At 50.4% G+C, this 13,681-nt stretch overlaps 2 protein-coding genes across 2 annotated transcripts in view; both read left to right on the top strand.

The window, feature by feature from the left end:
- The first annotated feature begins 292 nt into the window (after positions 1-292).
- Positions 293-4,164, top strand: LOC118664678 (DNA dC->dU-editing enzyme APOBEC-3C-like). The gene is made up of 5 exons (XM_036325068.1): positions 293-421; positions 1,850-2,006; positions 2,944-3,241; positions 3,649-3,764; positions 4,030-4,164. Exons 1-5 carry the CDS (start codon positions 354-356, stop codon positions 4,042-4,044), a joined length of 654 nt encoding a protein of 217 aa, XP_036180961.1. The 5' UTR covers positions 293-353; the 3' UTR covers positions 4,045-4,164.
- A 2,882-nt stretch (positions 4,165-7,046) lies between these two features.
- Positions 7,047-13,681, top strand: part of LOC118678285 (DNA dC->dU-editing enzyme APOBEC-3C-like) — a 7,718-nt gene continuing 1,083 nt past the window's right edge. The window contains exons 1-4 of the mRNA XM_036353809.1: positions 7,047-7,054; positions 10,347-10,503; positions 11,442-11,739; positions 12,151-12,202. Of these exons, the coding sequence (XP_036209702.1) occupies positions 7,047-7,054; positions 10,347-10,503; positions 11,442-11,739; positions 12,151-12,202 (515 nt within the window). The remainder of the gene's footprint in view (positions 7,055-10,346; positions 10,504-11,441; positions 11,740-12,150; positions 12,203-13,681) is intronic.

Below are 13,681 nucleotides of genomic sequence, written 5' to 3'. Positions count from 1 at the left end.
GGTGTGGGGAGGGCTCCAGCCTGGCCCTCCCAGGGGAGCAGGGCCTTTCCCATCTCCTCTCTCTGCCATCATCACTTTCACTTTCCCTTTACAAGAGGCCTGGGTCCTGCTGCACAGAGGAGCCTGTCTCCAGCAGAAGTCAGCTCTGTCCAGAGGGAGGGCCCCAGAGGAGGAGGGAAGGTGGGTCTGAGGTTGAGGAAGATCACAGCCCAGGGCCTGCCCACCTGCACCCCCACTCCCCCCGACCCCCACTCCCCACCGCTGCCAAAGCAGGAAGAAGGTGGGGCCTCAGCTGAGAAGGTGGGAAATCCTCCATCAAGGGACTTTCCTAAAACCTGGGCCTGTGAGCAGAAATGAAGCGCCAGCGCTGGAGACCAAGGATGAGGCAGAGGCCACACGTCACTCCGGTGCCCTGGCCCAGGTACTGCCCCCACTCTGTCCTTCTCTGTAGCCCTTTCTACTTGGGGGCCCTGAGGTGTCTCTGCCCTCAGACTTGTCCTCCCCCTGGTCTAGCCTGGCTTCTCTCCCGATCTGGGCACCATCTCTGCAGGTTCCACTCCAGCGGGAGCTTTCCCTTCTTCTGGGGATGTCTCCACAATTGCTTCTGAATGGCCCCTTTGCCCCTTGTACAGGACTGTTGTCCACTTGGTCCTCCTCACAGTCTGCCAGTTATGGGGCTGGCTGTCCCCTCTCTGCCCGTGGGGCTGCTGCTCTGTGGCCTTTCCTGCGCCCTCTTGCCCATTAGAATTGCACTAAAGTAGTGATGGCGAACCTTTGAGCTCGGCATGTCAGCATTTTGAAAAACCCTAAATTAACTCTGGTGCCGTGTCACATATAGATATTTTTTGATATTTGCAACCATAGTAAAACAAAGATGTATATTTTTGATATTTATTTTATGTATTTAAATGCCATTTAACAAAGAAAAATCAACCAAAAAAGGTGTTTGCGTGTCACTTCTGACACGGGTGTCATAGGTTCGCCATCACTGCACTAAAGGATGAGTGGAGCACTCGGGGCATTTGGTTTGAAGCACTTGGATTCAATTTCTGTGCTACTGACCCCGTTATCCACTCAGAGTGAGAGGAGTTCGCTGAGCAGGAAAGGAAATCCTCTCTCCCAAGGTGCCAGCACTGTGAGCTGAAGAGCAAAGTCAGACTGTCCCCAGAGGCATCCCTGCCCTTGCGTTTATAGTGCACCCACTGGTGGGGGAAATGCTGTTTACAATGAGGGAGAAAAGAGCCTCTCAGCCAATAGGGCCACCGCTGCCAGCTGACGTCATGCAAGGGCTAGACATGGCTTTGCCTGGGCAAGGGACCAGCTCTGTCACTTAGCAGCCCTGTGACTTGGGCAGGCTACTCCCTTCTCTGTGCCCCGATTCCTCCTCTGTAAAATAGGGTGAGGACCCTGGATCTGGGAGGAATAGAGGAGTTCAGATACAAGGAGCTCTTAGAACAGTAGCCAGAGCCTGTGAATTTAGCTGTTAGCCTGACATTAAATAATAATAATAAACATGCATAGGTGAAAGGTCAATCATGAATTGCACCTTAATATGAAAATGTAATGTTTGGGGGTGGAGGCAGTTTTATTACTCATTTCTGTATTCAAATGATTGGGGTTGGGGGGTTGGGCATGTGTTGTTGGAAGCAGCAGAGCCAGACCTTAAGGGAGAGGTCAGGAGCCCCTGCTGTTCCTGCAGCCCCTGCCCTCCTGCTCTCCCCCAGGTTCCTGCCTGGAGGCGGCAGGAAATGCTGAAGGGAAGGGGTTGCTGGGAGGCAGGGCGCCCAGGCCACCAGATGGGAGAAACTCAAGGGAACCCTGCATTTTCTCTTTTCTCTCCTGCCCCCAGGAACCCAGTGAGAAGGTTTAGTCCTGAGTATTTCTACTTTCACTTTACAAACTGCCCTGACCATGGAGGTCGCAATGGCTGCTATCTCTGCTACCAAGTGAAAGGAACACAGAGGGGCTTTCCCTTGGACGTGGGCACCGGGGTTTTTGAAAATGAGGTATGTGCCCCACGATATGTCATCAGAGGCAGGAGCTAAGCCAGGGAAGGATGTGGGGAAATGATAATATGTAAAATGCCACATATGTAAAATTACAACAACATTGTCCTAAGGTTTAGCCCTGGATGTCACTGCCTGACCATCCTGAAATGCCAGGTACACCTGGGCGAGGATGGCAGCCTCAGCATACACAGAGCAAGCCCCCGCCCTGCAGCCAAACACTAAGGTCTCCTGTGAAGTGTCCACCACACACCAGCCCTCTCTTCCCCACCTGGACTGCAGACTACTCAGAGCCCTTATGGGGTGGACGGGGTGTCACCATGGCAGTCCTACCCGTGGGAGCACGATTGGGGTCACTTGTGTCATTTAACCTTTTCTAGTACCCACTGGTCAAACTTTCAGAGAAATCAATTAATTTAATGTTGATAATGTACTTTGGAATACGTCGAAGATATTGTTTCAACATATCGTTAATATAAAAGTTCTTCATGAGATAGTTTACATTCTTCTTTCATACCACATCATGGAGATAAGGAGTGTATTCAGTAATTGTCACACACATCAGTGCCGGCGAGCCACATTTCAAGAGCACAGTAGACACCTGTGCTAGTGGCTGGCTGTGGGCAGCACTGCTCTGGGCCCTCCCCTGCAGACAGCACCCAGAAACAAGCCTGGACCCAGCAGCCGGGCCTGGAGCAGGCACCCGGAATGCTCATAGAATGAAAGAATGGGAGGGTGGATGTTGGAGTTCATGGATGAGGGTGGGAAGGGATGACTAAGCTAAAACAGCCTGGAGGGGAGACGTTTAAAAAGGAATCAGTCAATAACATGCTTCTGAGACTCTGGCTCCCTGTCCCCTGGTCCCGACTCCTCCAGCCCTGCAACATGCCTGAACTGCCATCCCAGAGGATCTCTTTCCCCTCTCCGTCTCTCCCAGTTCTATCCCAAGAAGCCCAAGCACACAGAAATCTGCTTCTTGAACTGGTTCAAGACCCAGCAAGCATTCTTGGCCCAGAACCTGTCCCACGAGGAGAAATACCATGTCACATGGTTCATGTCCTGGAGCCCCTGCTTCCAATGTGCGAGGCATGTGGTCGAGTTCCTCAAGGACCACAAGTATGTGCAGCTGAGCATCTTCGTTGCCCGCCTCTACTACCCCAGGAGGCCCCAGTACCAGCAGGGGCTGCGCAGCCTGCAAGGTGCAGGGGCCCAGGTGGCAATAATGACTCCAGATGGTGAGAGCAGAGGGCGCCGGGGCAGGGATGGGAGGGGGTGGGGGTCTAGGACCAGGCAGGAAGGACCTAGAATCCCCAGAAAGGAAGAAGAAGACCCCTTAGCTGCCTGTGGAGGTGGTGTGGGGTCGGGGAGTCTCCTGGAGGAGAAGTTCAGGGGAGAAAGGTGGTCCAGGCTGGGGAGGGAGGTGAAGGACACCTGCAAGAAGGAGGCTTCCAGAAGGGGGCGTGGAGGAGGGGCTCAGATTCACAGGAAGAAAGGGGACTGAAGTGACAATGAAGTCCCGGGAAGGAAAGAGAAGAGGGTCTGAAATCATGATGGGAAGAGCGGTCCCTAAGAGTCACACACTGTGTGTCCCCTCAAGGCTCCTGGAGCTGAAGCGCACCATGGTCTCCCCTGTTCCTTTCAGACTTTGCCTACTGCAGGAATATCTTTGTGGATGACCCCCATAAACCATTCCGGTACTGGAAAGGAATATATATAAACAGCTGCAGCCTATCTAAGACTTTGGAGGACATTCTCAGGGTGAGGTTCCTCCCTCTGAATCTCCCCCTACCCACCACCCTCACCCCCCTCGTCTCCTCCCCTTGGGCCTTTCTCTCCCTCTGGGTCACCTGTTCCCTCCTGGGCCCCAGGTCCCTCCCTCCCCTCAGGTCTCACAAGTCCCTCTGCTTTCTCCCTCCTGCGCCCCTTTTCCTTCCCCCGCTTTGTGACTGCCCCAGACTCTGCTCTGTTCACCTTCTCACCCGCCTCACTCCCTGCTTCCTCCACCTTCTCCTTCTCGATCCAGAATCAGGGAAACTGAAGGAAGAACTTCCATCTCTCTAAACAAGTGAGGAGACTTCTGGTGAACGAGGAATAAAACACTTTCTTTAAGAAGTGAAAACGGCCCTAGCTGGCTTGGCTTAGTGGATAGACCTTTGGCCTGTGGACTGAAGGGTCCCGGATTCAATTCCAGTCAAGGACACATGCTGGGGTTGCAGGCTCCATCCCTGAGCAGGAGGCAGCCGGTCAATGATTCTCTCTCATCATTGATGTTTCTGTCTCTCTCTCCCTCTCCCTTCCTCTCTGAAATCAATAAAAAAATAAAATAAAATAAAAACAAGTAATAAAAACTCACCATTTGCCACCATCTCCAAGTTGATTGAAAGAAACTAGGAAAAGGCAATGAATGAGCTCATAAAGAATTTTTTAAAAATCTGATTGGTTTACTTTTCATTTAAAATTAGTGATATGTTCCAAATCCACACCAGTACTATTGTACTCATTACTATCAGAGTCACAAATAGGAGATTATTTATTTACATTGATTTTAAGTCCAAAGCAATAACATGAAAGATTAAGAATCTTCCACAAAATGGTTTTTTTTCTGTAAGTATTTCATGAAGTTCAAATAATTCAATACGCACTTGCAAAAGTGAAAATGCCTTTCTCTTTTGTATGTACCTTAGGGGAGGGCAGTGGTCACACTAATTGCAACTGGTTAGGGAAAGTTAGTAATATTTATAGCAGCAGAATCTCAAAGTCAAAAGCCTAAACTCATCCACCAAGGATATGCCGAGAATAGTGCTGTGCCGGAAGCAGGTCCATCATTGCTGCTTGACACAGTCGCTGCAGGGAAGAAACACCTGCACAGCATATGTTTCAAGGTACCTGGCGTATATGGCATACTGTTCTTAATATGTTTGCTCCCCTTCTTATCACTATGTGTTTTAACTAAGGTCACCTCTCTGAGAAAGATTGTTTCCCCAAATGGGGATTTTTCCCTGGAGTTAGGGATTAACAGGACTAAGGAAGGGAATAAATCAGTAAAACCCCTTAACTAAGTGCCTGGCGGGTAGTTAATCACCTTAACTATGAACAATCACGCTTAAGCTACATAATCTTTACTTAGGATAATCTCCTTCAGTTACTTCCTTGTAGCTTAACAGAACAGTAGAGTATTGACCTTTGAATGGAGATAACAAACGCCCTAACCTTTGGAATAGAATGGATAGGATTAAAATCAAATGATATAAATAAAGATGTAACAGGAGAATAAAGAGAGTACCTGGCTAGAACCTGGCTAGAGAACCTGGCTAGGCTGTTGATCAATTGAACGCTGTCCCCATGTTATTCCCTCTTCGCCGACTCCGTCCACACCTTTGGAACCCCTGGAACTGTTGGAGTTGGACCCCAACAGTGCTGTCATGAAATGACAGCCCATGCAATAAGAGAAGAAAAAGGCTCAGGGTCACTATTGGGAAGAGCAATTGAAGTTGACATTGGCTGAGGGGAAGGCTGGGGATTACTGCATCCTCAGGCCTTTCCAATTCCACTCCCTGAAGAGGAAGCTAGAGGGAGGGGTTTCCCTGCAGACAGGATCCCTCTGCCCTTCCCAGGACCTGGCCCAGGCAGGATGCAGTGCAGGCAGCAGCTTTCTGTCCTGCCATGTCTCTGAAGCCTGAATCATGCTGAGCGAGCCCCTGGCAGCTGGGAATCCGGCACAAGGCCTTACAGGCAACGAAGGCCCAGGTCTCTCACCACAGGCATCTGCTCACATGTCCGGACCACCGGTGTCACAACCTCACACAGGACTGTGAGGGACTGGGACTGAATCCTTTAGTTTGAGAGACATTGGAGGGATAGAGAATAAGGACAGTCATGATGCTCATGGCCAAAGCAGTAGGAAGAGACTGAGTCAGGAGGACACAGAGTCAGAGGGAAGACTTGATAGACAAAGTGACCTGAGGAGATGGAAGAAAAGGACAGGAGAGGGGTGGTGGGGTAGTAGGGTGGGGTTGGGCAAAGCGGGGCTGGGGGCCAATGGTGGGAGACAAGGGGCAGAAATGAGATCAAGGACAGAAGGCTGGGTTGTCAGGGGACTGTGGTCGCCATGGAAGAGCTGAAAGTCAGCTTGTTTCCCAGGACAAGACCTGTGGGAGGAGTAGGACAGTGTGGGCCTGGCTCAGCTGCTCAGTGATGCTACTGGAATCAGGCCCCAACTCTCACACACACCCCCAACTCAGCTCTGGGGGGTTGTCTTCTCCTGCTGGTCCCCTCCAAGCCTCAGATGGTGGCCCACCTCCACACATCATGCCTCATTCCCAGGGGCCGAGAGAGGACTGGACCAACCACAGAACTTTCAAGCCTGTACATCCTTTCCATGGACAATAGCAGGGACCGACCACGAAGGGCAGCTGATGGGCAGCCCATAAATCTGTTTCCAGGAGTGTTTCCTTCCTGCGGAGACCCTGTGTGTGTGGCAGAGGGAACAGGGCTGCCTCTGGGATTCCTCACTGTAACACATACAGAGTAACAGTGACTGACCTCAGAGGCTGTGGTGACAGGTAAATGTCGGGCATTTGGGACAATGTCTAACAAAGGAGATAGTTAGTCTTCAACAAAAGATGAGGTGACTATAAAGAAGACGGGAAGTCTCTGATTCAGTGACTCAATCTATTTTCAAATAATCCTTCAGTCCTCCAGCAGATTCTGCTCATACCATGTGCAGCCTGTTGTTGGGAAGAAGTGGTGACAAGAACCATTAGGGGTCTCAGCAGGTGATCGAGGGTGAGACCCAGGTCAGGGTTGGCCCCTGCTCCTGAACCCCTCCTTCTGCCTTCCCTGTTGAGACTCCCTCCCTGTCCTCTGCCAGCTCCTCCTCTGACCCTGGGTGTTCCTCCTATCTCCTGACCCTGTGCCTCACCTTGCCTCTTCCCAGGACTCCCAGCATGTCCTGTGCGCTGCTGCCCTCATTTCTGTGTATCCTCCCGCCCCTGCTGCAGGTGTACCAGGGAGAATGCCAGTCCCAGAAGTGACGCCACCATGCCCAAGTGAGCAGGAAGTATTGAGAGGGGCCTCCATTCCCTTTTCTCTAAATTAACCTCTGCCTTTTGGTGCAGACTCACCATGTCTCAGGACCTGGGCGAAATCCCTTTCATCCCCAAGCTTGTCCAGACTGCACCAATTCTCACAGCAGGGAATGACTACTGAGCACCATATTGCTCTGAGGCAAAGTTGTTTTTCCCCTTTTCCCAAGGTTGCAGGTAGACAAGGTTGAGCCCGGATTCATATTCTCCCTTTCTGCCCCTTTTCTCCCTCCATTCTTTCCTCTCTCCAGGCTGCGTTAATTCCCTCCATCTGCTCAGAGTGATATATCTTTCTTTTTGATCCTGTTTCTTCCTCTTTATGCTCCTCTTCCTCTTCTTTGCCCTCATGGCTGCCTCTTTCCTTCCCTTCCAGCTTCCCCTTTAACTTGATTACAACTCACTGAGAACATACAAGGCCCAAAGAAATGGAGATATATACCATGTTCATGGATGGAGAGTCTCAGTGCCTCAGAGACGTCTATGCCTGCCAGGATTGCCCTACACATTGATAATAGGGTATCACAGGAAAGACGAAAAGTTTGTCCATCACTCAGCTGGTTTGGCTCAGTGGTTGACCATGGACCCATGAACCAGGAGGTTCATGCATGGGCACTTGCCCAGGTTCTGGGATCTTTTCCCAGTAGGGGGTATACAGCCAATGAATGATTCTCTCATCACTGATGTTTTTTTCTCTCTCTCCCCCTTCCTTCCTCTCTGTGAAATTAATTTAAAAAACATATTTTAAGGAAATTTTGCCCATAACTTCATGTAAATGTGTACACGGCCAATACAACTTCAAAGGTGAAGCTAAGGTGGATCGACATACCAGATATTGGACCTACTTTGAAGCCCTGGCAGAGCAGTGTGGTAGTCACTCAGGCATGGACAGGTGAAGCAAAGGAGCATATGACACACACACACACACACACACACACACACACACACACAGGTGGTGGCCTTGCACATCAGTAGGACAAAATGACGTGGAAGGAAAGTCATTAAATGTCCTTGCATTGGCTATCTAATACAAAATAAAAAACGACATGCCTATGTCAAGTCATATACATACATGACAAAATGAATACATTTGAGAACATTGAAAATTAAGACATCTATACATGGAAAGACTTCATGAAGCGAGAGCCTAGCCACACATTGAAAGAAAGCATTTGCAATGGAAGTGACAAGGGTCACTGTCTACTAGCTTTCCTAAAGCAAGTGGGACAGGAGCCTACCAGCTGTGTCCTCCCCACCCTGTGAAGGCAGAGGGACCTAAGCAGAGGACCAAGCCCAGAACGAGGAACTCAACGCACATCTGTCCCTGATCCAAGGTCCACACTTTCCCATCATTCAACAGGAGGCAGGGGGAGAGCATGCACTGGGCTCAGGCTTGGGCTGGGTGCAGGGTGGTGTGGGGAGGGCTCCAGCCTGGCCCTCCCAGGGGAGCAGGGCCTGTCCCATCTCCTCTCTCTGCCATCATCACTTTCACTTTCCCTTTACAAGAGGCCTGGGTCCTGCTGCACAGAGGAGCCTGTCTCCAGCAGAAGTCAGCTCTGTCCAGAGGGAGGGCCCCAGAGGAGGAGGGAAGGTGGGTCTGAGGTTGAGGAAGATCACAGCCCAGGGCCTGCCCACCTGCACCCCCACTCCCCCCGACCCCCACTCCCCACCGCTGCCAAAGCAGGAAGAAGGTGGGGCCTCAGCTGAGAAGGTGGGAAATCCTCCATCAAGGGACTTTCCTAAAATCTGGGCCTGTGAGCAGAAATGAAGCGCCAGCGCTGGAGACCAAGGACGAGGCAGAGGCCACACGTCACTCCGGTGCCCTGGCCCAGGTACTGCCCCCACTCTGTCCTTCTCTGTAGCCCTTTCTACTTGGGGGCCCTGAGGTGTCTCTGTCCTCAGACTTGTCCTCCCCCTGGTCTAGCCTGGCTTCTCTCCCGATCTGGGCGCCATCTCTGCAGGTTCCACTCCAGCGGGAGCTTTCCCTTCTTCTGGGGATGTCTCCACAATTGCTTCTGAATGGCCCCTTTGCCCCTTGTACAGGCCTGTTGTCCACTTGGTCCTCCTCACAGTCTGCCAGTTATGGGGCTGGCTGTCCCCTCTCTGCCCGTGGGGCTGCTGCTCTGTGGCCTTTCCTGCGCCCTCTTGCCCATTAGAATTGCACTAAAGTAGTGATGGGGAACCTTTGAGCTCGGCATGTCAGCATTTTGAAAAACCCTAAATTAACTCTGGTGCCGTGTCACATATAGATATTTTTTGATATTTGCAACCATAGTAAAACAAAGATGTATATTTTTGATATTTATTTTATGTATTTAAATGCCATTTAACAAAGAAAAATCAACCAAAAAAGGTGTTTGCGTGTCACTTCTGACACGGGTGTCATAGGTTCACCATCACTGCACTAAAGGATGAGTGGAGCACTCGGGGCATTTGGTTTGAAGCACTTGGATTCAATTTCTGTGCTACTGACCCCGTTATCCACTCAGAGTGAGAGGAGTTCGCTGAGCAGGAAAGGAAATCCTCTCTCCCAAGGTGCCAGCACTGTGAGCTGAAGAGCAAAGTCAGACTGTCCCCAGAGGCATCCCTGCCCTTGCGTTTATAGTGCACCCACTGGTGGGGGAAATGCTGTTTACAATGAGGGAGAAAAGAGCCTCTCAGCCAATAGGGCCACCGCTGCCAGCTGACGTCATCCAAGGGGTGGACATGGCTTTGCCTGGGCAAGGGACCAGCTCTGTCACTTAGCAGCCCTGTGACTTGGGCAGGCTACTCACCTCTCTGTGCCCCGATTCCTCCTCTGTAAAATAGGGTGAGGACCCTGGATCTGGGAGGAATAGAGGAGTTCAGATACAAGGAGCTCTTAGAACAGTAGCCAGAGCCTGTGAATTTAGGTGTTAGCCTGACATTAAATAATAATAATAAACATGCATAGGTGAAAGGTCAATCATGAATTGCACCTTAATATGAAAATGTAATGTTTGGGGGTGGAGGCAGTTTTATTACTCATTTCTGTATTCAAATGATTGGGGTGGGGGGTTGGGCATGTGTTGTTGGAAGCAGCAGAGCCAGACCTTAAGGGAGAGGCCAGGAGCCCCTGCTGTTCCTGCAGCCCCTGCCCTCCTGCTCTCCCCCAGGTTCCTGCCTGGAGGCGGCAGGAAATGCTGAAGGGAAGGGGTTGCTGGGAGGCAGGGCGCCCAGGCCACCAGATGGGAGAAACTCAAGGGAACCCTGCATTTTCTCTTTTCTCTCCTGCCCCCAGGAACCCAGTGAGAAGGTTTAGTCCTGAGTATTTCTACTTTCACTTTACAAACTGCCCTGACCATGGAGGTCGCAATGGCTGCTATCTCTGCTACCAAGTGAAAGGAACACAGAGGCGATTTCCATTGGACATGGGCACCGGGGTTTTTGAAAAAGAGGTATGTGCCCCACGATGATGTCATCAGAGGCAGGAGCTAAGCCAGGGAAGGATGTGGGGAAATGATAATATGTAAAATGCACAGAGGCTTCTTACAACAACATTGTCCTAAGGTTTAGCCCTGGATGTCACTGCCTGACCATCCTGAAATGCCAGGTACACCTGGGCGAGGATGGCAGCCTCAGCATACACAGAGCAAGCCCCCGCCCTGCAGCCAAACACTAAGGTCTCCTGTGAAGTGTCCACCACACACCAGCCCTCTCTTCCCCACCTGGACTGCAGACTACTCAGAGCCCTTATGGGGTGGACGGGGTGTCACCATGGCAGTCCTACCCGTGGGAGCACGATTGGGGTCACTTGTGTCATTTAACCTTTTCTAGTACCCACTGGTCAAACTTTCAGAGAAATCAATTAATTTAATTTTGATAATGTACTTTGGAATATGTCGAAGATATTGTTTCAACATATCGTTAATATAAAAGTTCTTCATGAGATAGTTTACATTCTTCTTTCATACCACATCATGGAGATAAGGAGTGTATTCAGTAATTGTCACACACATCAGTGCCGGCGAGCCACATTTCAAGTAGCACAGTAGACACCTGTGCTAGTGGCTGGCTGTGGGCAGCACTGCTCTGGGCCCTCCCCGGCAGACAGCACCCAGAAACAAGCCTGGACCCAGCAGCCGGGCCTGGAGCAGGCACCCGGAATGCTCATAGAATGAAAGAATGGGAGGGTGGATGTTGGAGTTCATGGATGAGGGTGGGAAGGGATGACTAAGCTAAAACAGCCTGGAGGGGAGACGTTTAAAAAGGAATCAGTCAATAACATGCTTCTGAGACTCTGGCTCCCTGTCCCCTGGTCCCGACTCCTCCAGCCCTGCAACATGCCTGAACTGCCATCCCTAGAGGATCTCTTTCCCCTCTCCGTCTCTCCCAGTTCTATCCCAAGAAGCCCAAGCACACAGAAATCTGCTTCTTGAACTGGTTCAAGACCCAGCAAGCATTCTTGGCCCAGAACCTGTCCCACGAGGAGAAATACCATGTCACATGGTACATGTCCTGGAGCCCCTGCTTCCAATGTGCGAGGCATGTGGTCGAGTTCCTCAAGGACCACAAGTATGTGCAGCTGAGCATCTTCGTTGCCCGCCTCTACTACCCCAGGAGGCCCCAGTACCAGCAGGGGCTGCGCAGCCTGCAAGGTGCAGGGGCCCAGGTGGCAATAATGACTCCAGATGGTGAGAGCAGAGGGCGCCGGGGCAGGGATGGGAGGGGGTTGGGGGTACTAGGACCTAGGCAGGAAGGAGCCTAGAATCCCCAGAAAGGAAGAAGAAGACCCCTTAGCTGCCTGTGGAGGTGGTGCTGGGGTCGGGGAGTCTCCTGGAGGAGAAGTTCAGGGGAGAAAGGTGGTCCAGGCTGGGGAGGGAGGTGAAGGACACCTGCAAGAAGGAGGCTTCCAGAAGGGGGCGTGGAGGAGGGGCTCAGATTCACAGGAAGAAAGGGGACTGAAGTGACAATGAAGTCCCGGGAAGGAAAGAGAAGAGGGTCTGAAATCATGATGGGAAGAGCGGTCCCTAAGAGTCACACACTGTGTGTCCCCTCAAGGCTCTGGAGCTGAAGCGCACCATGGTCTCCCCTGTTCCTTTCAGACTTTGCCTACTGCAGGAAGATCTTTGTGGATGACCCCCATAAACCATTCCGGTACTGGAAAGGAATATATATAAACAGCTGCAGCCTATCTAAGACTTTGGAGGACATTCTCAGGGTGAGGTTCCTCCCTCTGAATCTCCCCCTACCCACCACCCTCACCCCCTCGTCTCCTCCCCTTGGGCCTTTCTCTCCCTCTGGGTCACCTGTTCCCTCCTGGGCCCCAGGTCCCTCCCTCCCCTCAGGTCTCACAAGTCCCTCTGCTTTCTCCCTCCTGCGCCCCTTTTCCTTCCCCCGCTTTGTGACTGCCCCAGACTCTGCTCTGTTCACCTTCTCACCCGCCTCACTCCCTGCTTCCTCCACCTTCTCCTTCTCGATCCAGAATCAGGGAAACTGAAGGACGACTTCCATCTCTCTAAACAAGTGAGGAGACTTCTGGTGAACGAGGAATAAAACACTTTCTTTAAGAAGTGAAAACGGCCCTAGCTGGCTTGGCTTAGTGGATAGACCTTTGGCCTGTGGACTGAAGGGTCCCGGATTCAATTCCAGTCAAGGACACATGCTGGGGTTGCAGGCTCCATCCCTGAGCAGGAGGCAGCCGGTCAATGATTCTCTCTCATCATTGATGTTTCTGTCTCTCTCTCCCTCTCCCTTCCTCTCTGAAATCAATAAAAAATAAAATAAAATAAAAACAAGTAATAAAAACTCACCATTTGCCACCATCTCCAAGTTGATTGAAAGAAACTAGGAAAAGGCAATGAATGAGCTCATAAGAATTTTTTAAAAATCTGATTGGTTTACTTTTCATTTAAAATTAGTGATATGTTCCAAATCCACACCAGTACTATTGTACTCATTACTATCAGAGTCACAAATAGGAGATTATTTATTTACATTGATTTTAAGTCCAAAGCAATAACATGAAAGATTAAGAATCTTCCACAAAATGGTTTTTTTTCTGTAAGTATTTCATGAAGTTCAAATAATTCAATACGCACTTGCAAAAGTGAAAATGCCTTTCTCTTTTGTATGTACCTTAGGGGAGGGCAGTGGTCACACTAATTGCAACTGGTTAGGGAAAGTTAGTAATATTTATAGCAGCAGAATCTCAAAGTCAAAAGCCTAAACTCATCCACCAAGGATATGCCGAGAATAGTGCTGTGCCGGAAGCAGGTCCATCATTGCTGCTTGACACAGTCGCTGCAGGGAAGAAAACACCTGCACAGCATATGTTTCAAGGTACCTGGCGTATATGGCATACTGTTCTTAATATGTTTGCTCCCCTTCTTATCACTATGTGTTTTAACTAAGGTCACCTCTCTGAGAAAGATTGTTTCCCCAAATGGGGATTTTTCCCTGGAGTTAGGGATTAACAGGACTAAGGAAGGGAATAAATCAGTAAAACCCCTTAACTAAGTGCCTGGCGGGTAGTTAATCACCTTAACTATGAACAATCACGCTTAAGCTACATAATCTTTACTTAGGATAATCTCCTTCAGTTACTTCCTTGTAGCTTAACAGAACAGTAGAGTA

This window comes from Myotis myotis, unplaced genomic scaffold (assembly GCF_014108235.1).
Source record: "Myotis myotis isolate mMyoMyo1 unplaced genomic scaffold, mMyoMyo1.p scaffold_m19_p_1, whole genome shotgun sequence".
NCBI lineage: Eukaryota > Metazoa > Chordata > Mammalia > Chiroptera > Vespertilionidae > Myotis > Myotis myotis.
Note: the sequence above shows the minus strand (reverse complement) of the source record. Positions and strands in the feature narration are given on the sequence as shown.